The sequence below is a fragment of the Bos grunniens genome, chromosome 11, assembly GCF_055505025.1.
Source record: "Bos grunniens cultivar Pamir isolate PY7600 chromosome 11, Bosgru_T2T1.0, whole genome shotgun sequence".
NCBI lineage: Eukaryota > Metazoa > Chordata > Mammalia > Artiodactyla > Bovidae > Bos > Bos grunniens.
Genome location: NC_141175.1, coordinates 17,803,120 through 17,826,466, shown reverse-complemented (window position 1 = coordinate 17,826,466; position 23,347 = coordinate 17,803,120). Strand labels below are relative to the sequence as shown.

Genomic DNA, 23,347 nt, shown 5'->3' with positions numbered 1-23,347 from the left:
CGACCCAGGATCAAACCCATGTTTCCTGCATTGGCAGGTGGGTTTTTTACCTCTGTGCATCCTGAAAAGCCCTGACCTGCTCGTATTTAACTCTTACTCTGCTATGATTTTTAAAGCTACTTTATTTTAAGGAGCTTATTCAATCCCGTGAAGTGCTCTATCCCTGGACAGTCTGGGGTCCTCTTCTAATATTTTGGAACTCGGTTCCTGGCTGTTGCTTTGGTGTCTCCTCCATAACTCCGTCTGGATCAGGGTGGGTGCCTGACCTGAGCTCTCAAACTCCCCGCACTCTCCGTGTCTGTGGCCCTGGCACCAGGACTGATCGCCAAGTTAGGATGGAAGAACTCAGCTTCCTTCTCCCTCTTCTGCCCTCTGGCATGTGTATGAAGATCTGTATCAATTCTCTATCTCCCCTTTTCCTTCCTCTCCCATGTCATATGTGTTGATGAATGTTAGATATCAGGCTGTATTTCTGAGAATCTCGTGTTATCACAGGATCTCGGGGTAAGGCCTCGTCTCATTTCCCCGAAAGAAGACACACAGTCACAACATCTTATCAAGAGAAGGTGCCACAGACTCCAGCAAACAAGCACACACCAACCGAGCAAAACCCAAAGATGCAGAGTCGGGGTCTCCTGGGAGTGGAGAGGCATGGGGAGCAGCCCCTCTCAGAGCCTGGAGCCCTGGGCACCCTCCCCAGTGTTACTGACTGGCAGTCTCTCTGCCACGTGAGGGCAGGCCAGCAGGAACTCATTACCTGGAGCTGGCTCAGCTGTCACCTTGATCTTGGGCTTCCAGCCTTCAGAAATGAATGCCTGTTGTTTGCGGGGCCCCCAGTCAGTGGTGAATTAATAAGGCCACCAGAGCTGACATGCCACAGGTCAGGGCGGTGCAGACAAGACTGCAGTCAAGTGACATCTGAGTTATGCTGGAAGGAGCGACAAGGTGTATTTTTTACCTTGTAAAAATACACAGCTCCCCCTTCACGCACACACATACACACACACACACACACACACATGTCTTGTAACATCTTATGGGAAGGAGTTCTAGCAAAGTTCACTACAAAGCAAACCCCAAGAAAGAATTGACTAGTAGAGGCCAGTCTACTCAGACACAGAACAAATGGGGATTCAAGGTGAGATATGCTTTATCAATTCAGTTCAATCTTTCAGTCATGTCTGACTCTTTGCAACCCCATGGACTGCAGCATGCCAGGCCTCCCTGTCCATCACCAACTCCTGGAGCTTGCTCAAACTCATGTCCATCAAGTCAGTGATGCCATCCAACCATCTTATCCTCTGTCATCCCCGTCTCCTCCTGCCTTCAATCTTTCCCAGCATCAGGGTCTTTTCTAATGAGTCAGCTCTTCACATCAGGTAGCCAAAGTATTGGAGCTTCAGCTTCAGCATCAGTCCTTCCAATGAATATTCAGGACTGATTTCCTTTAGGATGGACTGGTTGGATCTCCTTGCTGTCCAAGGGACTCTCAAAGAGTCTTCTCCAACACCAACACAGTTCAAAAGCATCAATTCTCTGGCACTCTTATAAGAAATGAATATTTGGTCTTCACCCTCCTTCCTAGTACAGAGCTCCAAAAACCCATGGAATTTCCTAAGTGATGATGGTACTGCCCTGGGTTCCAAGATTCTAGTCGATAAAAATTGCTGAGAGGCCAGATGAGGAATTCAGGTGGGGCTTTACGGGGACTCATGCTGCAGCAGGAGGGAGTGAAGACAAGTAACAAGTTCCCTCGTTCACTCCCCAAAGGGGATGAGCTGGTCTCTTAAATAGGATGAGGATGGGGGCAGACGGGTGGGTCAGGAAGGAGGGGGTGGCTTGGATGGGCAGTGCACCCCTTGGGGGTGCTGCCTGCAGGGGTCACGCACAGGACACTCCTGTTTTCTCCCAGCTATGGAAGCAGCAGCTGGACATTGGCCTTTGTGTATTGTGTCCGTCGTTTGCCCCAGTTGTGCAAGTCACAGTTGCTTTTAGCCCCTTCTAGTTTCTTCACATCCTGTTGCCCTAGGAGACATTGGTCCGAGTGCAAGCTCTCCAGGAGGGGGACAAAGGGTTCCTGGTCCCAGGTCCCAGCCTCTCTCAGTGACATGAATACAGAGGTCTTTTACTATGGTACAAAGCAGACTTTGGGCAGGCTCTAGGCCACCTATGGTGGAGGGTGATTGCCAGGGCATGAGATTGGAGCGTTAGAACTTTCAGTCCCAACCTCAGACCTCCAGAAGGGGGAGTGCAATCACCAGTGACCAGTGATGTCATGCTACAGAATGAGTCCTCCATAAAACCCAAAGGGACCAGGTTCAAAGTGCCTCTGGCTTGGTGAACAGGTGCAGATTCAGAGTGACTGGTGCCCCTCCACAGGGCATGAATGCTTTGTACCCTTCCCCCACACCTCGCCCTCTGCAATTTTTTCTTCCAGCGGCTATTCCTAAACCGCATCCTTTCATAATAAACGGGTAACCTAGTAAGTACGGTGTTTCTCTGAGTTCTGTGAGCTCATCTAGCAGATTAATCCAACCCTAGGAGGGAGTTCTTGGACCCTTCGACATAGCTGGTCAGTCAGTGAGAAGCACAGATGATAACCTGCAGTTGTGATGGGCATCTGTATTGGGGATGGGGAAGTAAGGTGCCCTCTGGTGGTACTGAGCCCCTAACCCATAGGATCTGATGCTGGGTGTGTGCTGTGCTATCATATCTGACTCTTTACTACCCCATGGACTGTAGCCCGCCAGGCTCCTCTGTCCGTTGGATTCTCCAGGCAGAAATACTGGAGTGGGTTGCAATGCTTTCCTCCAGGGGATCTTCCCGACCCAGGAATTGAACCTGAGTCTCTTATATCTCTTGTATTGGCAGGCGAGTTCTTTACCACTAGTGCCACTTGGGTCTGATGCTACCTCCAAGTAAAGAGTGTCAGAACTGAGCTGAAGCAGAAGGGCTGCCGTCTATGGGGTCACACAGAGTCGGACACGACTGAAGTGACTTAGCAGCAGCAGCAGCAGCAGGACATCACGCTGATATGGGAAAATTGCTTGCTGGGGTGGAAAAAACTCACACATGGGAATTGAGGGTAGAATCAGACAAGGACAAGCCGAGATGGCCCGGATTAAAATAATAAATCACTTTTTTGTTCATTTCCCCAGATCCTCCAGGAATGAGTTTGCCCAGAGAACTTTTGTTTTTATTATTATATGTATATTTTCTAGATAAAGTGAATTCCCAGAACACGAGTTGTACTCACATTCGTAATCAAATTTGTAAACAATTCAAAACCCAAATCTGGTGTGTTTTTTTTTTTCCAAATTAACTGAGGCTTTTAGGATACCATTGAATCTCTTCTCATCTTTTCATGTGAATTGTCAAGAACTGGCTGTTCTCATTAAAGTATAAGAATGCCCGTTGGTTTTAAAATCCTTCAGAAGCTATGTGGAAAATAAAATTGAGTAAGAACTCAATTCTATTAAAAATATGCACTCCTGGAAATATGCATGAAATGAACTAGCAGTTGCCTCTGGGCCACTGTAATTATGGGTAATTTTTATTTTCTTCATTTTGCTGTGTTCTGTTTCTCAAATATTCTCCAAATGCTTATTTGTCTTAGAATCATGGGGGGAGCATGTGGTTAAAAAGCCTTTCTCATCTTTCAAACCCAACTCAATGGCATCTGAGTTGAACTTGCTATGTGGGCTTTCTGTGGAATTTCCCATTCTTTGCCACTGACTGGAACAGCAGACGCCAGCAGAGACTTGACGCTGGGTTATGCACCCCAGACATGGCTGCCTGTGTCCTGGCCACAAGGCTAGACAACCTGGGCTGCCTTCTGAGTCCCCTTCACTGTCCTCAAGCCCCTGGATCTGATCCCTGTCCTGGGGGCTAGAGCCCAGGGTTGGCCTGACTAGTCCAGTGTGGGCAAAAATAATGAGGCCATATCCTTCCTGAAGAAGTGAGTAAAGTGAAAGTAAAGTCATTCAGTCGTGTCCAACTCTTTGCAACCCCATGGACTGTAGCCTACGAAGCTCCTTTGTCCATGGAATTTTCCAGGCAAGAGTACTGGAGTGAGTTGCCATTTCCTTCTCCAGAGGATCTTCCCCACCCAGGGATCGAACCCAGGTCTCCCACATTGCAAGAAGACACCTTTACCATCTGAGCCACCACGGAAGCTCAGGAAGTGAGTACTTACAACTGAAGATTAAATGCAATGAAATGTCTGAGAAAATGCCCCATGTCCAAGAAGGGCCAGTCTGAGTCTGGAGGGTATGGGGTGCACATTGGAGCTGGGGTTGTAGAACTCTTGACTCCAAGGGCTGGGAAAGGCAGGCCTGGCCTGAGGCATCTGAGGGGCAGGGACTGAATGGGCAGCTCAGAACCGGGTGCTCCGAACGGTTCCGTGCCACCTGGGACTCTGGGTGCCAGGCTCCCGCTCTGCAGACTGCAGACCCTGTGATATTCAGAACAGTGAAACAGCGGCTCTGCGACCACGCAAATCCTGGGCTGCTGCTATTCCTGCTGCCTGTCTACAGGAATTCATTCCTTCCAAAGGGATCAAGTTCAGGACACCAGGCCCCCCAGATGCTGGCTTTCATTTAAAACAAGAGGAGTCCTTTCCCCAGTGGCTCTTCTCTGCTCCATCTTGTTGCCAGTGGGGCTGTCTGAAATGTGCTCATTAATTGTTGGTAACTTTGTTGATTTTTAAAGCGTACTTGCCTTAGCAATAGTGGTTTGTAAAAGCCTGCAATTACTTAAACACACACCAAGGAGAGACTGCATTACATTGACCCACTGAGAATGAAGGTAGTGTACAAAAATTACTTTATTACAACATCTTACAAAACAACAGACCAGCAGTCAAGAGCATCCCACATATAGAAAAAAATAAACATATATACATATATTTCCCTAAAACTGAGATGTCCAAAACACACTCAAGACAAAGTCTTAAAAGCTTATGGCGTGAGTAGCCTTCATCTAATCACGAGGAATGAATTAGTCCTTTCAACAAGAGAGCGGCCTGTGCAATGAATTACTTTCTGATAGAACCTCATGGAGAATTTGTCCACCTGTTTTTTATCATGATTCTCTTTATTGATCGAAGAACTAGACTCCAAACTCCAGATTGTCATAGAAGAGGAGCTGACATATCAGATGTTTCAGATTCATACTTTGTATACCAGCATGCTGTTACTAATGCCCAGTCTTTCCAGGTTTCCTAAGACAAAATTCCATTCCTATTGTCACAACCTAACCAAGAAGTAATTGAAAGCACCACAAAAATACTTGCCTTTAATACTTTAATGGCGATACCTCACTGAAATTATCTTTTATTTTCCTAATAAAAAGAAATACATCTCACAAAATAGACCCAAATATTTAAAAACAAAATATAAAGCAAAATGTTATATAATCCAAACTTGAAATTTACTGTAATGCTACTTCTTCAGCTAAAGAAAAATGAACACTTGAATATTTTAAACATTAAGGAATTGAAAATTCTGTCAGTGCATAAGGAAGTGGGTGGTGGTGTAAAAACAGCTGGAAAGTGTATTTAAAATAGCTTATTTTTCATTTTTCTTTTTTTTCATTTTTTTAATTTTATTGTTTTTATCTTTATATACATATTTTTTTCATTTTTCTAAGTGCAATGTTTTACTTTATATTATTTCTCTTTGGGGAAAGAGAAATGTAGTTTCCCTCAGGTTGAGAGAAATTCACTTCATATTTCATTTGAATCACAGTGACTTAACATTTGAAGTAAGGATATCTTTTCTGAGGAAAAAAAAATCACTTAAACCGAACTTTTAAAATCTGCAAGTCTTGAAAAAAAGATTCTGAAGTAGAATATCTACGTGGAGGCTTAACAGAATCAGGCAACATTTAGATGCCATCTAGTGGCCAAAACAGCAGCTGGATTATTAATTAAAGAGTTCTTTGAGCAAAAAATTGTCTGTGATTTTGCTGTTTTAGAGCAATGATAGGAAACTATTACTTCCCAGGCAATGGGATAGTGTTACATGAATAAAATTACATGAATAAAGTTCAGGTGGTATTTCCACCAGAAGAGGGTTTTGTTCCTTGACCCAATTCAAATGACATTTTTCTTCGAGCTCTTTCTTAGCAGTAAGAGAAGGCTCTGGAACTTTCTCACGTTGCCCTAGATTACATCCTTATTTCAAGTGGTTCAGAGTTAAATGGGAAAGAGTAGCTTTGTGCCACAGCTTTATTCACAGAAAAGCCAGGTCCAGTTGCAGCCCCCTGCTCCGCTGTCACCTGGTGCTTTTGCCAACGGGATCATGCCGATCCAGGAAACTGTCACTTCCTGGTGATGTGCAGACAACCGAGCAAATAAACAATGTTGTTGCCTGCAGGCTCAGAAGATCCGCACGGCAACCCAAGCCCCGACCCCGTGTCAACTCCATCACGAAACGTAAAGCATACCTGGGTTTTGTTAAGACTCTTGGAAAACAAAAGGGAGATGGCTCACATTCCTGGCATAGTCAGTATGGGCTGCAGATTTTCTCTTTCTGGGTCTCACCAAAGCCTGATAAGATGAGCATTTCTTATTTTTTGAAATATGTATGGACTATTTATCAACGTCTAGTTAAGTATCCAAGGTTGCAATGATATAAAGGCTGAGAAATAAAAAGCCTCCCCACAGGTGGAGAGACTTCCTAATTTTTCCAGATGGGAAAATAACTATCAACTGAAAGGACTGGGAAAACAACTCCAAAACGGAAACACAGGAGCCACAGTAGACACTACTTGAGCATTAAATGCAAAATGAGCTACTTAACTAAGGTTAATTGTCTTGTATGAGCTACGGATTTCAATTATCTATGTTATTTGTGTGGGTTCAGTTACCACAGACAAGCAGATTCCACATGCAATGAAAACAGGATTTGGGGCCCCTGAGAAGTGCCCATCAGAAGGGGGGCAGCCACACACAGAGTCCCAAGGTGGTCCCCACGGGTGGGCAGAGGGTGGTCCAGCTTCCAGCTTCACCAGTTCAACTTCACCAGTCTAACTTCAGGTCTGCTTTGCTCCATACATATTTCCCTCCTCGCTTTAGAAACATCTTCTCATCAAAGCCACTGAATTTTATAGCTTCTTCTACACCCACGTCCAAGATGGACTTGGAAGGATCCTTCCGCCCATTTCTACAGTTCAGGAAGCGCATCTAGGAAATTCAGGACAAAAGTTAGAATATTTCCATATAATTTTCCTATAAAACTCAACTAGAGGGATCAACTCAAAATGATTCTGGATATTCCAATCATTCCAACAAATGTTTGTGGAGACCTATAAGCGAGATGCTCCCCTGGGGATGCTGAGCCCATTGGACAGCATTTCTGCTCTCAACCAGCTCCCTTCACCCACCTGAACACATTAGGCCAGGTAAGTGCAGGATAACCAGAATTGTATACATGTACTTATCCCTCCATTGGAGGGTAGGATAATTTGGAAAGTCTTCCAAAAGATGCTGACATCTGAGTTGTGTTTTGAAATTGTAAGCCGGAGAGAGTAGTATTGTTAAAGCCCAGAAACAATACAGTAAATTTGCGAAATTTCAGGTAGATGATATTGCTGTGTGAAAACTGTGTGTGCACAAGCAAGTGAAGAATAATAAAATGTTCTTTTAAGAAAGGGAGAGAAGGTTGTACGAAAAGGCACTTCAAAGCCAGGCAGGTCCCACATCAAGAAGTGTCACGTGCCCTGTTAAGGGTCTTGGTGGTGGTATTCACTCACTCAGCCTGTCCTACTCTTTGCTACCCCCATGGACTGTAGCCCGCCAAGCTCCTCTGTCCCTGGGATTTCCCAGGCAGGAACACTGGAGTGGGTTGCCATTTCCTCCTCCAGGGGATCTTCCCGGATCAGGGATTGAACCCACATCTCCTGCATTGGCAGTCAGGTTCTTTGCCACTGAGCCACCAGGGAAGTCCAGGGGTCTTGGTTTTTATCCTAAATTAAGCATCCTGGAGCGAGGAACCAGATCTTCATACCTTATGACCTACCATGGCACAGAGCATTTTATAGTAATTCTTACTGAATCAAAATGCTCTTAAATTGTCAAAAGTAAATTTTGTTCCCACTCTGTTTATTCCAACTATGCAGATACCAGAGAATTTTGAAGGAACATTGGTAAAAATCCCCAGGCAGTAAGGATACTCCAAAAATAAATTCCGTTTGACTTTTCCTCTCTACCTTGAACCCATAAACTAAACACTTGTGTTATCACCCTCACCCCTCTGCTCTGTAAAGAAAGCTCATATTGACAAAAAAGTGAATGACTGTGAAGTATCACTGATTAACTTGAAAATAATAAAGTGTCAAAAGTCACAGTAAGCATTTCTTGAAACACCAAATCCAACTTAAATATGGAAAAGCCACTGTTCTTGGAACTCATTTCTTAAACACAGGTCTTTGAATGGAAGTATTTGTCCTGTGCTAGAAATATTGGCAAACGTTTCTGAATTGGGACAAAAACAGAAGAGACAGAGAGGGAAAGGGAAAGTGATTTTTCAGTTTTGAGAATGCTGGGTTATCTTTTCCCTCGGAAGGCAGTGGCATAGGAATGTATTGGTGTCTTTAGGGGACTCTGCAACCTCTTCACCCCAAAGCCGATGGCAATCTGTTAGAGATAAGCCGGCAGCATCTGAGGAATTAAAGGCAATAATGTGACTTGTGACACATCCTTCGGGCAAAGAACCCCTGGTACCCCATGACCAGAGAAGCCAGCCAAAGATGGCATAACAGAGGGAGTCTGCTTTGTGTGATGTCAGCTCCACACAACCTCCGTGGATCCATGGCCACGGGGAAGACACCATGTAGTGGCGGAGGGGGCAGGGTGGTCATGCAAACATGGGCACTGGGTTCAAGCCAACACCTGCCCAACGCCTTAGCTCCAACATGGGCACAGTGGATGAAGTCAGGGCTCTATAATGTTGATGCTAATCAGTGACAATAAAAATAGGAAATGCTGGCTAAAAAGAACGAATATGGGTTAAACGGTTATGCTGATTGTAACTCAACTCTGGCCTTGGTGCTTAGCTAATTTTTAAGGGATCATTTTATGATGCACTAGAAATACTCACATATTCATCCAGAATAAGGTAGGAATCTCTCATCTGCAAAGGAGAAATTACAGACAAATTTAGTTTCAGGCATATTTTTCAGTACGTACACTCAGCTGTCTGCCTTACAATGTTCGTGTGTTTGCTTCACCTTATCTCTGGAGTCACCATTTCTCAAATCTCCTGAGCATCTTTGGATTCATCTCCACAAGGTAAGCCACCTGCCAGGACCCCGCCCCCACCCAAAATGCCCCCCACCCGGGCAAGCTGTCTGTGTCCATTCAGATTCTAACAGATTCCAGCAAGCTGGCCTCTGCGTCCTGCTGGAAGGGTCACAGGGCGCTCTGAAAGCGCCTCTGACAAGGAAGCACCCAGGCTAACTCTCCATGCCCTCCAGATCTTGGAGTGCCCCGTCCTTCCCTGTTCAGTGTTCCTCACGTGTGTGACATGCCTCTAATGGACCCCCTTTTCAGTGAATAAAGCAGAATCTCTAATGCTACTGCCTGTGTACTAAGTTGCTTCAGCCGTGTCCAACTCTTCGCCACCCCGTGGACTGTAGTCCCCCAGGCTCCTCTGTCTATGGGATTCTCCAGGCATGAATACTGGAGTGGGTTGCCAGTTCTTTCTCCAGGGGATCTTCCCAACCCAGGGATCGAACCTGTGTCTCTTATGTCTCCTGGATTGTCAGGCGGGTTCTTTACCACTAGAGCCACCTGGGAAGCCCTTTAATGCTATTGCCTGGGAGCTTACTGAGGACTTGAACATTGCTTTCATTCCTCGTAACTAGTGACGTCTTTCAGAGGTAGGCGGAGGGTGTATCTGTACTTCTGTAGGAAGTTGTACCCTCCCTACGTACCCACAGAGGTTGGGGTCTGCACATGTGTTTGCATAGAGGCCAGATTGTAAATATTTTTCAGTCTTGTAGGCTGTTGGTCTCTACGGCAACTTTAGTTCACCTTTCTTTACCTCTGACATAGGTGAAGTCAGCCCAACCTTGCCTCTCACACAGCTGAGGTCAGCTAACTTTATCTCTGATGTGCGTGAGGTCAGTTAACCCTTTTTCTGATGTAGGTGAGGTCAGTTAATCCTGCCTCTGACATGGTGAGGTCAGTTAATTCTATGACTCAGGCCCCTGTGTTTCTGAAATGGGGGAGTGATTTCTGGTTCATGGTCCCTCTGTGAAGAACTCACCCAAGTATTAATAGTAATGCTTATTATAACGTATATGTTCTTTGATCTCACATTAACTGCATAATTAAGACAACTTTTATAAAGTCAAATACAACAGTGTGGACATATGAGTATTCTCCTCTGTTTTCTGTCCTCTTTTTGAAAGCTGCTCTGACCCCATCTGGGAATTTTCTTACTCATGCTCTGGTCAACATGACTTAGGAGTCTAAAGCATAAGGAATGAGTCCTTGTTCTGGAATTTCCAATATGATATAAGCATGTGAGGGAGAGATTTTGCTGCATGTTTATTCTTCGGGGGAAGATGGGGAAAGCTTTTGATTTTTAAATAATTGAAAAATAATAAAACTACCTATTTTAGAAAAATTTAAAGTCTGAAGAGTTATCAAGGTAGACAAAAATGATTGATAATCCATTACCCCAAGACGACCACAGGATGCGTACATACACACCCGTGCACACTAGGATTAAAGGTAGAATGGATTTTGCCTGTTGTTCTTTATTTCCACCCAATATCATATCATGCAAATTTATCCTGGCTCCCTAATGTACTTAGTCAGTATAACATTCCATACTGACAACATGAGTTTACCTGTTCTCTGTATGCTGAGTATCAGACTACCTTCAATTTTTTTTTTTTTTACTCCTCTCCTTAACACTGCAGGAACATAGCTTTGAACAAGAAGTTCTTTTTTCCTTTGGCTTCAGAGAACACTCTGATTATTTACTCTGTGGAATCTCTGCAGGGTAGACATGCTTTGGCTGACATGGTTTAATCTACAGGACATATGCATTTGTGCTAACAAGACATATCCACTGTTCTCACTGGAAACCTAAAGATTTAGTACAGCTTCTATATCTACCATGAGACTCCTCCCCTTTCTCCACGAAACCCTCCCACATCCCAGCATGGGCAGCCCTTGGTGGAGACACTTTTCTCTTTGGAGCTACGTGTGTGATGGGAAACAAAATGATGCTCACTTTCTATTAATACACTTTAATACACTTAGAAAGTTCACTTTCTGACCTTCTGGTTAGACTCGGGCACCAAGCAGGACACATCCTTGTGGCGATCCAAGAACGCTTCAAACTCCTCGTCGCTGATCACGAACCGTTCCGCTTCTCTTAGAGCATCTTCTCCAGAGTTCTCACCCTCAATTATGAGACACTGGAAGACCTGAAACACAAGGGTGGTGTTGGCCTCCTAACGAGCTTTCCACCACTTTTTATCCCAAATTGCATTTCCCTCTGAACCAAGCTTCATCCCTCCTGAGCAGAGAAAGTGAAATTGTTAGTCGCTCAGTTGTTTCCGGCTCTTTGCGACCCCGTGGACTGTGGACTGCAGCCCACCATGCTCCTCTGTCCATGGGATTTCCCAGGCAAGCATACTGGAGTGAGCACACATTTCCTTCTCCAGGAGATCTTCCTGACCCAGGGATCGAACCCACGTCTCCCGCATTGCAGGCGGATTCTTTACCATCTGCGTCACCAGGGAAGCTCAGCAGAGAAAACTTGTTCAACTGAGGAACATTCTAGAAAGACACTGCTCTGGCAAAATGAAAATGTGACCTGAAATTTAGGAATATGGTACTAAAAGCCCAAATATTCCCAAAATATAATGTTTTAAAAAACTGATCTAGGTTATATTTGATTTAGTCTTTTTTTTTTTTTTTCATAATATGAGTGAAATGAATTGAAGTTGCTCAGTCGTGTCCAACTATTTTCAACCCTGTGGACTGTAGTCTGCCAGGCTCCTCCATCCATGGAATTTTCCAGGCAAGGATACTGGAGTAGGTTGCCATTTCCTTCTCCAGGGGATCAACATTGGGTAATTGGCCATCTTTTACAAAATTAGAAACTTCAGCTGAAATCAATGTAAATTCATAAGAATATTTTATACATCTAGAAATCTCTCTTAGTGTTCTGAAAATAATCTTCATGAGATGAACAGAATTGGAATTGGAAAGTATAGGAGAGGAACTCCTTTACTATTACTTTTGGGGGCATCTCTAGCCTTTGGGTTTGGAACATCAGCTAGTTATACCTATTGAGATGAACAGTTTTGGGGGACTTGAGGAATAGAAGTGATTTTTATGTATATATCTATGTCGTAGTTCTTTGATACAAAATAATCAGGTTTATAATACGCGTGCTCAGTCACTCAGTTGTGTCCAACTCTTTGCGACTCCATGGACTGTAGCCCACCAGGCTCCTCTGTCCATGGATTTCTCCAGATAAGAATACTGGAGCGGGGAGTGGGTTGCCATGCCCTCTTAACAGGGGCTCTTCCTGACCCAGGAATCTTCCTGAGATGCACACCTCCTGCATCTCCTGCATTGGCAGGCACATTCTTTATAACTAGTGCCACCTGGGAAGCCATTTATAATACATCTGCCTATAAATTTTCAATTTTTTAGATCAGCATTTTATTGTTAGTATTTATACTGTGGTATTTTTAAAAGTAGTTTTTAAACCTTCATAGAAATGCATATTGTTTCTTACTACATTTTAGATTTAAGTGATGAAATATACCAGTTGAAATAGGCTTCCTAAAATATTTAACACTTTAATTTTGAGGTAGTCCCTTTAGGTTTTAAGCCATTATGTGCATGCATGCCTGCTAAGTTGCTTCAGTCATGTCCGACTCTTTGAGACCCCATGAACCATAGCCCGCCAGGCTCCTCTGTCCATGGGATTCTCCAGGCAAGAATATGGAGTGGGTTGTCATTCCTTCTCCAGAGGATCTTCCAGACCTAGGGATCAAATCCAGGTCACCTGCACTGGATTTAATCCACTGCAGGAGGATTTTTTACCATCTGAGTCAAGGAAGACTCATCTGCTAGAGAAGGAGTCAAATACCGCCTCCTACATGAAGTCTTCCTGGTTTTTTGGCAGAATTAAACCTTTCCCATTTTGCCTTCCCACTTTATCCCAGCAGACATAGCTTCATATTCCATGAGTTTTCTTCCTCTCTTTTCCTTCCTAGAATTGAATTCTACATCCTATCTTCAGTTGTATTAGTCTGGGATCCAGCCACAGACTTTGATGGATTCCTGCATGACAATGACCAGGGCAGATTGTTAAGAATACATATTCAGGGGCTTCCTTGGCGGTCCAGTGATTAAGAAATCTCCTTGCAATGCAAAGGACACAAGTTCAATCCCTGAACTGGGAAGATCCCACATGCCTCGGAGCCACTAAGCCCATGCACCACAGCTACTGAGCCCAGGAGCTGCAAATCCTGAGTCCACATGCTGTTAACTACTGAAGTCTAAAGCTTGTGCTCTGCATCAAGAGAAGTCACCATAATGAGAAGCTCACACCCTGCACCTAGAGCACAGACCCTCACTGCTGCAATTAGAAAAAAGTTCATGTGGCAGTGAAGACCCAGCACAGTCAAAAATGAATAAATCTTTACCAAAAACAAAACAAAACAAAAACCGACATATTCACACAAGTCCTCCTGCTAATCTGTTTCAGGACAGTGCATATGGGATGAGCCCCCAGAAGCCAATTCTAAGTCTAGCAGCAAGAAGGACCAAACCCAGCTGGCTCTCTGAGTCCAGAGCTCTCTGTATCCTTATCATTTTTGGTGTCCCTGAAGCAAATCTCTCCTGAACGCTCACTGCATTACAATCACAAAAGCAACGAGGTTGGTACCTTCCAGCGGACGGGGTTGAGCGCGGTTATCTGTTCCTTCATATCCTCGTCCACGTTGAATCGATTGATGACTGAGTTTATCTTGAAGGCCACTCTGTATTCCTTACACCATGTCCTCAGTTTCTGGAGATTTTCTACGTGGTTCTTCTTTCCTTGACCACGGCCAATAAGGACATTGACCTGCTCGTCAAAGCTGTCACAGGAGATGGCGAGAATGTCCAAATATTCACCTGAGGGAAAACGATCACTGTTAGGCTTTTCTGTCCAAGGAGGAAAACTTAGGTTAAGCTTTTCCATCCAAGGATGAAAGCATAGGATTTGGGGCTTCCCTGGTGGCTGACGGGGAAAAAATCGGCCTGCCAACGCAGGAGACATGGGTTCACTCCCTGATCTAGGAAGATGCCCACATGCCTCAGAGCAACCAAGCCCGAGTACCACTACTGAGCTTGGGCTCCAAGCCCAGGAGCCACAGCGACAGAAGCCTACACGCCCCTGAGCCTGTGCTTCGCAACACGAGAAGCCTCTACAAGGAAGAGTTGCCTCTGGTGCCCAAAACTAGAGAAAAGCCCTCACAGCAGGGAAGTCAGCACAGCCAAAAACAAAGAAATAAAATTATGTGTGTATATATATATATATATATATATATATAAAAGAGCATAGGCTTTCAAGCCAGAGGTGGAGAACTGGAGCCTTAGGGACCACAGAAGAAGGCAAAAACGTTTTGTTTGTTCCTCCAGACATTTTAAAATGTTACAGGAGCTAAATCTGACTACATGTCAGCTCTGTGTCTGTTACTTTGACCTTTGCTTCCCTTTGCTATTGTTCACTAAAAGAATACTGTCCATATACAATGGCCTGCCTCGGAGAACCCTGGCCCTCTGCCTGAATGTTAAACCAAAATGCTTTTGTTCAGAGAAACACCCTGAACTTGTCCACCTGCAAGAGAAAAGAAACTTATACATATCCTTCCTGAGGGCCCTTGAGGGAATAATTGCAAAACCTGGGGCCTTTTTACTTTATTCCTCATCTGCTCCAGACCCCAATGAGATGCTTATTTTGAGACAGTCTGCGATCTGGTCCTTCTGCCAGCTTTTGGAGTCAAGTCCTTATTCCTTGTCTCAACACCTCCTCTCCCAGTTTTAAGGCTTGTCGTGTGGTGAGCAGAGCCAGCTTCGACTTGGTAACAAAAATATTTCATGCTGTTTTCAAAGAGTTTTATTTGGGAGATTGAACATAGTCATTAAAAAGAATGAAATAATGCAACCACAGCAATATGGATGGACCAGGAAATTGTCATATTGAGTGAAGTCGGGCAGAAAAAGAGAAACATGGAATGATAGGGCTTGTATTGCAGAATCTTAAAAATGATACACAGGAACTTATTTACAAATGGAAACAGACTCTCTGACTTAGAGAATGAATGCATGATCACCGGGAGGGAGCAGGGCAGTGACAGCCTCAGGTCTGCGACTAACCAAGTGGAAGCACTTGGGACTGACCTGGACAGTCTATGACCATAGACTATCACAATATTGTAAACAGCTATACTCCAATAAGAATTAATTTTAAAAAACTGTTAAAAAACAAAATAAATAGAATAGACTAAATAAATAAGTTAAATAAAGTGTAATAATAGCTAAAATTTTTCACATGCTTCCTAAATTCCAGGTAATGCTCTAAGAATATTAATAAGTGTAAGTGTTAGTCACTCAGTCATGCCCAACTCTTTGCAACCCCATGGACTGCAGCCCACCAGGCTCCTGTGTCCAAGAGATTTTCTAGGCAAGGATACTGGAGTGGGTTGCCATTTACTTCTCCAAGAATATTAATATCTATGTAAAAATTAGCACTAAGGGACCTCTACAGTCTTAGGCTCCTCTGGTGGCTTAGTGGTAAAGAATCCACCTGCCAATGCAGGAGACACAGGTTTGATCCCTGAGTCAGGAAGAGCCCCTGGAGAAGGAAATGGCGACCTACTCCAGTATTTTTGCCTGGAGAATCCCATGGACAGAGGAGCCTGGCAGGTTACTATCCATGAGGTCACAAAAGAGTAGGACACGACTTAGTGGCAAAATATCAACAGTCTTAAGACCAGGCGTTCGTAACCCTGATTGCAGAGTGGAATCCCTTTGGAGCACCCCAAGTTGGAATGTCCACACACCACAAGGCTCTGAAATAAATAGTCTGGAGGCCAGTCCCAGCAGTGATGTCTTATTTAAAGTTCCTCAGTAGCCAAAACATACATAGCCAGAGGGGAGAATGACTATTTTAGTCCAATCCCTCAATTTATACAGGACACTACTAAAATAGAGTCATTTCCATAAATACTCTAAAAATTAAACATGAATAGGAAACAATAAGGTCAGGGCTTGCCAAACTGTCCACTGTGTTCATCTTCCCCACTAATGACTCAACTAAAGCTACTTTGATAATGGACGGGAGCATCTGCTGGTGGGTCCTGCTATCTGCTTTGCCATACTTGTTTATGAGAGCCCTACTTGGCGTGCAGCCTGAAGAGAGATTACAACAAGCATACTCGCTTTTTTCCTCCCTTCGGATCCCCAGCAGGCCAGGCCAGAGGCCCAGGATGGACGGAAATACAGTGACCAACAGTGACAGAGGCCAGAGTCACATGCCGTGGGGGCTGCTCACCGTACTTCTGGAACCACCTCTCGCGGATCAGGCTCCCGTTGCTGACAATGCTGACGCTGGGCAGCTGCAGCTCCTGCTTACAGAACTTCACCAGCCTGCCCAGGTACTCGCCCCGGTCCTGGAGGAATGGCTCCCCGCCTGAGAAGTTGATCTTCTCCATACCTGGGACAGACAGCACATGGAGTTTCCTTCTATTCTAGCACTTCATCAACATCCATTATCATTTTAATGGCAAAAGTAGAGTTTTCTCAAGGTAATAGAATGAGACTGGAGAGAAATGGCAAATAGATAGGGAAACAGTGACAGACTTTATGTTGGGGGGCTCCAAAATCACCACAGATGGTGACTGCAGCCATGAAATTAAAAGACGCTTGCTCCTTGGAAGAAGAGCTATGACCAACCTAGACAGCATATTAAAAAGCAGTGACATTACTTTGCCAACAAAGGTCGGTCTAGTCAAGGCTATGGTTTTTCCAATAGTCATGTATGGATGTGAGAATTGGACTATAAAGAAAGCTGAGCACCAAAGAATTGATGCTTTTGAACTGTGGTGTTGGAGAAGACTCTTGAGAGTCCTTTGGACTGCGAGGAGATTCAACCAGTCCATTCTAAAGGAAATCAGTCCTAAATATTAATTGGAAGGACTGATGCTGAAGCTGAAACTCCAATACTTTGGCCACCTCGTGTGAAGGACTGACTCATTTGAAAAGACCCTGATGCTGGGAAAGATTGAGGGCAGGAGGAGAAGGGGACAACAGAGGGTGAGATGGTTGGATGGCATCACTGACTCAATGGACATGAGTTTGGGTAAACTCCGGGAGTTGGTGATGGACAGGGAGGCCTGGCGTGCCACAGTCCATGGGGTTGCAAAGAGTCAGACACGACTGAGGGACTGAACTGAACTGAACAGAGAGAAATGGAGCTAGGACATAGGTCCAAGGACATAGGTCCAAGCTCCAAAGCCTTTGATCTTTCGAAAGTGAGTTTGCCCTCCATCCTGTCTTTCCCAGGACAGTCCCGGTTTACAGAGACCACATCTCATCAGTTGTTCTTCCCAGGACCTGTTTTGCTCTCAAATGTTTCTGCAGTAGGACAGTGATAAATTATATCATCTCACTCTTCATAAGCTAACATGCTAGGAGGCAGCTTGTGTGACAAGCATTATTATTCCAAATAAAATATTGTTCCCTAAAAGTGTGATTAAGCAGGGACAGGTAACTGGGGAAAGTGAAACAGTGTGTTGGCCAGCAGCGTAGCCCGTGATGAGTTTGAGGAGCAGGCCAGAGGGGATGAGTGAACGATAAGACTGAAGGAACGGGATGTAGAGATGCAGCTAAGAGCTTAGAAAAGGAGCCATTCATTCACAGTGGCGGCAACACACAATCCATCCTGTCACAGCTCAGGTCAAGAGCTGTGACGATGCTCATAATGGCTGTGTTCTATTCAACCTGCTATGTAAAAATCAGAGGAGTAAATAATATATTTTGGAAGCATCTTCATCCAGAGTGGTGGTGGTTTCGTTGCTTCAGTCATGTCAGACTCTTGCGACCTCATGGACTGTAGCCTGCCAGGCTCCTCCATCCATGGGATTCTCTAAGAACTCTGGAGTGGGTTGCCATTTCCTTCTCCAGGGAATTCCTTCCTGACCCAGGAGTCAAACCCAGGTCTCCTGCATTGCAGGCAGATTCTTTACCCACTGAGCTACGAAGGAAGCCTCTTCCTCCAGTGTAGCAATTTTAATTTTAAATGTAATGTATATTTACATTTATTTTCTTAATTTAAATTTAAAAGGAAATTTAAATTTTAACAGTCACCAAAATAGATTTTCCTTCATTTACCAGAAATTTCACTTACAGGACATGCCACCCACACTATACCCTAACCATCTTAACTAACTTTGGTTTTATTTACTTCAAACTGAGAGGTCACAATATGTATTAATCATAACTATAATAGTTTATGCTCTACTGAAAAAACAAGAGCATTCATTTATTTGTGGCTTGTAGAAACTTTGTAAGATTGATATATGAGCTATCATTTTGCTCTATATTTTAAAGAATATTAAACTGATAGTCAGAACGTCAAATTTCTTGGCACATCTAATGAGTGCTGGAGCAGGAACTCAAATACTGGCCTTATGAATCAAGAGTCTAAGTTCTTTCCACCACCTCAGTCCTCTCCTCATTTGTTCGTTCATGCATTAATTCATCTATTCAAAAAATTCATTAGATTCCTATTACCTGCTACATATTTTGCTAGATAAAATGATTAACAGAATGTCAAGTTTCAGTCTTAGAACTCAAACTCTTGGGGGACCCAAGTATTAAAAACAGAACAGTAAAACAAAAGAGCACAATTTTAAACATGCTATAACAAGCAGTTAGGCTGCTTCCATTCCTTGGCAATGTAAGTAGTGTGCTGTGAACACAGCACTGTGCCATGTGCTTAGGTGCTCATTCATGTCTGCCTCTGCGACCTCATGGATTTTGGCCCACCAGGCTCCTCTGTCCATGGGAGTCTCCAGGCACGAATACTGGAGTGGGTTGCCATTCCCTTCTCCAGGGGATCTTCCTGACCCAGGGATCGAACCCCAGCCTCTTGGGTTTCCTGAATTGGCAGGCGGGTTCTTTACCTCTAGTGCCACCTGGGAAGGTATCTTGCATGAAGAAGACCAGGAATATTTCTAAGGAGCTTTGAAAGTTCACTAACAGAGCCTGGGGTGCCTGGCATTCCAGAAAGAGAGAACAGTGCGATCAGGGTCCACGAGGAAGGTGTTGGGGGAGAATTGTGTCACGTGATGTGCCCATAGCACGGGGTCCTTCAGGAAATGGGGTGAGGACAGCAGCGTGGTACTTGAAGCCTGTGCTCACAAGTTTGGGCTTGGAAGCCAGGGAAGAAAGTTCAGTAGGGGGAGTTATGCATCCAACATATATTTCCGTATGATCACGTGCTTTCCGTGGGGACAAAGGGACAATGAGATGAACTGCAACAGTCCTGGTGAGAAATACCAAGATGCTGAACTAGACGCCACTGGGAACGGCGGTGAGGTGGGTCAGGCGCTGGATGAGCTTCGGATGACCGGGCAGACATACGGGGAGTGAAATACGTCAGATCCAGTAACGGTCAGGTGCACGTTCTCAGCATGCTGCTGCTGCTGCTGCTGCTAAGTCGCTTCAGTCGTGTCCGACTCTGTGCAACCCCAGAGACGGCAGCCCACCAGGCTCCCCCATCTTGCCTGGGATTCTCCAGGCAAGAACACTGGAGTGGGTTGCCATTTCTTTCTCCAATGTATGAAAGTGAAAAGTGAAAGTGAAGTCACTCAGTCATGTCCGACTCCTAGAGACCCCATGGACTGCAGCCTACCAGGCTCCTCTGTCCATGGGATTTTCCAGGCAAGAGTAGTGGAGTGGGGGGCCATTGCCTTCTCTGCATTCTCAGCATATAAATTACCAAATTTGGCAAGGCTGGTGTCAGGATAGGAGCTAGTGGTTACCTCAGGCAGAAAGGGCAGGGGCTGAAGATGGCAGGAGCTATGGGCACCCTGCTGTTCTCTGTGCAGATCTGCCTGCTCTTTATCAGGATGTGGTCACTGTGACGTGCAGTATGTGTGCAAGACAAGTACGTGTTATATGTCTGCAGCAGAGTTAAGCAAGTTGAAAAAGACGCTGGTGATGTGGCTGAGGTTGCTGGCTTAGGAAGTGCTCTAGGGAAGACAGGCAGATGGGAGAGGAGGAGGGCAGATCACTTTAGACCTGGACTGGCTGGGCTGTCTCTGAGATGCCTGCCTGTTACTGATACGGTGACACTCAGTGAGCAAGTCTCCAGAGCAAAAGCACTGCCTTACTTGAATGGTACACAGCTTCTCTAAATATTCATGATAAGAGCACGTAAATAATCCCAAACAACAAACCCAAACATTGCATTTCTTAAGTCAAAAGTTTTTGTATTTGTTGGTAGCTCTTACCAGCTGTTTCTGGGGAACTCAGTACATCAACTCAGAGAGAGGCACAACTTCCCAACCTGCCTCCTTCCCCATGCTGCTCACTTAGAAGAAGCGGTGATGCTTTGCTCCCTGATGCAGCCCACTCTGCAAGTTGGGAAGATCTCGGCACCCATCCACAGCTCACCCCCACCTCCTCTGGCCGGAGTGCATCCCCACTGTGTCCTGGGAAGGACTGAGTTCCTGGGGAACCTCTCCGACCGGGACTGCTCCCTGACCCAGCCTCTTCGCCCTTCTTGAAGTGACTGAGCACCTGAGGGTTTTCCTGGGTCTGGGGACTCACCTGCTTCTTTCAGCATCAGCAGACCTTTCTTGGCCTCCTCCAGCGGCAGCACGAAGGACGTTTTGGCTGTGTGGAAGCAGAAGCCACACTTGTAGTTGCACTGGCGGGTGAAGTGGTAATTGACGCTGGTGGGGGTGGTGGGCAGGTCGCCGCCGTCCTCTCCCTCCGCCCTGCCGGGCTCCCCCGCTTCCCTCCTGTCCTGGAGCGGCCGGCTCCTCTCGCCCCCTGCCAGCCAAGATGCTGCACGGAGCTGGAGGAACAGGGGCCCCAAGCTGCTCCACACAGAGCCCAGGGGCTGCAGGAAGACATTCAGCAGCTTGAGAGCAAATGCAATGGGTACCAGCATCCACATGGTGGCAGGTGCCCTGAGGCTGCGCTGTGGTGGCAAGTGCCCTGAGACTGCGTTGCAGCTGCAGGCTGGCTTTTATACATGCCTGGCCCCCTGTCATACGGGAGGAGGAACACACCTTCCTTGACTAACGCTCAGCTGAGTGTTAAGTTTCGATTTCCTTCTTCGTGAAAATGAAAGTTGGAACAGGGCCAAGACTAAAGTCTCAGGAGTAGGACCAACATCTGGTTTTCTCTGCCCCATGGCATAGCTCCGTCTCCTGGAATCAGTACTAGTTCAGACTGGATGTAGATGGACATGCTGCTCTCGAATCTCTATTTGGATCCAGCAGGTAGTGATAGAACTAGGCAGAGACATAGCCACCTCTACAGCTGCTGAATTACTAGTGCAGGACATAACCTGTAGAAGCATCTGCCCCAGTGCCCTTTACTTGTGAGGGCTCAGTGAGAGTTTGTCTGGAGAGCCAAACAGTGAAGACTGATTGCCTGGTAGACGATGAGAGCAGACTCTATCAGCTCAGGACCCCTTTCAGATCTCAGTTGAAATGTATAGGCACATAAAAACATCAATGCCTGAATCTTCCTTTAGTGATTCATCTTAATGAATGTATTTTCACATGGTGAAAAGTTTCAAATGTTGAAATTAAGCCATTTATCTTTGCCTGCAGGTTTATGCTTGTCTATACCATTTTTGAAAGACAAGAGAAGAATCAGATGCTTTTCTAAGATCCTTCTTTTTTTAAAAAAAAAATTGAAGTATGGTTAATTTACAAGGTTGTATTAGTTTCAGGTGTACAAAAAAGTGATTCACTTATCAGTACAGTTCAGTCACTCAGTCATGTCTGACTCTTTGCGACCACATGGACTGCAGCACGCCAGGCCTCTGTGTCCATCACCAACTCCTGGATTTAACTCAAACTCATGTCCTTTGAGTCCGTGATGCTATCCAACCATCTTATCCTCTGTTGTCCCCTTCTCTTCCCACCTTCAATCTTTCCCAGCATCAGGGTCTTTTCCAATGAGTCATTTCTTTGCATAAGGTGTCCAAAGTATTGGAGTTTCAGCTTTAGCATCAGTCCTTCCAATTAATATTCAGGACTGATCTTCTTTAGAATGGACTGGTTTGATGTCCTTGCAGTCCAAGGGACTCTCAAGAGTCTTCTGCAACACCACAGTTCAAAAGCTGTGGTACTCAGCTTTCTTTATAGTTCAACTCTCACATCCATACATGACTACTAGAAAAACCATAGCTTTGACTAGACCAAGCTTTGTTGGCAAAGTAATAATGTCTCTGCTTTTTAATATGCTGTCAAGGTTGGTCATAGCTTTTCTTCCAAGGAGCAAGCGTCTCTTAATTTCATGGCTGCAATCACCATCTGCAGTGATTTTGGGGCCCCCCAAAATAAATTCTCTCACTGTTTCCACTGTTTCCCCATCTATTTGCCATGAAGTGATGAGACCAGATGCCATAATCTTAGCTTTCTGGATGTTGAGTTTTAAACTAACTTTTTCACTCTCCTCTTTCACTTTCATCAAGAGGCTCTTTAGTTCTTCACTTTCTGTCATAAGGGTCATGTCATCTGCATATCTGAGGTTATTGATATTTCTCCCGGATATCTTGATTCCAGCTTGCGCTTCCTCCAGCCCAGCATTTCTCATGGTGTTCTTTGCATATAATTTAAATAAGCAGGGTGACAGTATACAGCCTTGATGTACTCCTTTTCCTATTTGGAACCAGTCTGTTGTTCCATGTCCAGTGCTAACTGTTGCTTCCTGACCAGCATGCAGATTTCTCAAGAAGCAGGTGAGGTGGTCTGGTATTCCCATCTCTTTCAGAATTTTCCACAGTTTATTGTGATCCACACAGTCAAAGGCTTTGGCATAGTCAATAAAGCAGAAATAGATGTTTTTCTGGAACTCTCTTGCTTTTTTGATGATCCAATGGATGTTGGCAATTTGATCTCTGGTTCCTCTGCCTTTTCTAAAACCAGCTTGATCATATGAAAGTTCACAGTTCACGTATTGCTGAAGCCTCTTTGGAGAATTTTGAGCATTACTTTACTAGCGTGTGAGATGAGTGCAATTGTGCGGTAGTTTGAACATTCCTTGGCATTGCTTTTCTTTGGGATTGGAATG

At 44.9% G+C, this 23,347-nt stretch overlaps 1 protein-coding gene across 1 annotated transcript; it reads right to left on the bottom strand.

Moving 5' to 3' along the window:
- Window positions 1-4,807: 4,807 nt before the first annotated feature.
- RSAD2 (radical S-adenosyl methionine domain containing 2) lies at window positions 4,808-22,220 on the bottom strand. Its single transcript, XM_086323487.1, has 6 exons — window positions 20,864-22,220; window positions 16,581-16,742; window positions 13,929-14,158; window positions 11,296-11,445; window positions 9,102-9,134; window positions 4,808-7,186 (listed from the first exon to the last, which is right to left on the bottom strand). Exons 1-6 carry the CDS (start codon window positions 21,213-21,215, stop codon window positions 7,022-7,024), a joined length of 1,092 nt encoding a protein of 363 aa, XP_086179613.1. The 5' UTR covers window positions 21,216-22,220; the 3' UTR covers window positions 4,808-7,021.
- Window positions 22,221-23,347: the final 1,127 nt, after the last annotated feature.

What these genes read in the sequence shown, in the direction of transcription:
- RSAD2 (XM_086323487.1), bottom strand. Translation starts at nt 21,215, where the DNA reads ATGTGGATGCTGGTACCCATTGCATTTGCTCTCAAGCTGCTGAATGTC. An exon ending in GCTGATGCTGAAAGAAGCAG is followed by an intron (nt 16,743 to 20,863) that starts GTGAGTCCCCAG and finishes TGTCTGTCCCAG; the next exon opens with GTATGGAGAAGATCAACTTC. An exon ending in TGCCCGAGTCTAACCAGAAG is followed by an intron (nt 9,135 to 11,295) that starts GTCAGAAAGTGA and finishes TCTCCTTTGCAG; the next exon opens with ATGAGAGATTCCTACCTTAT.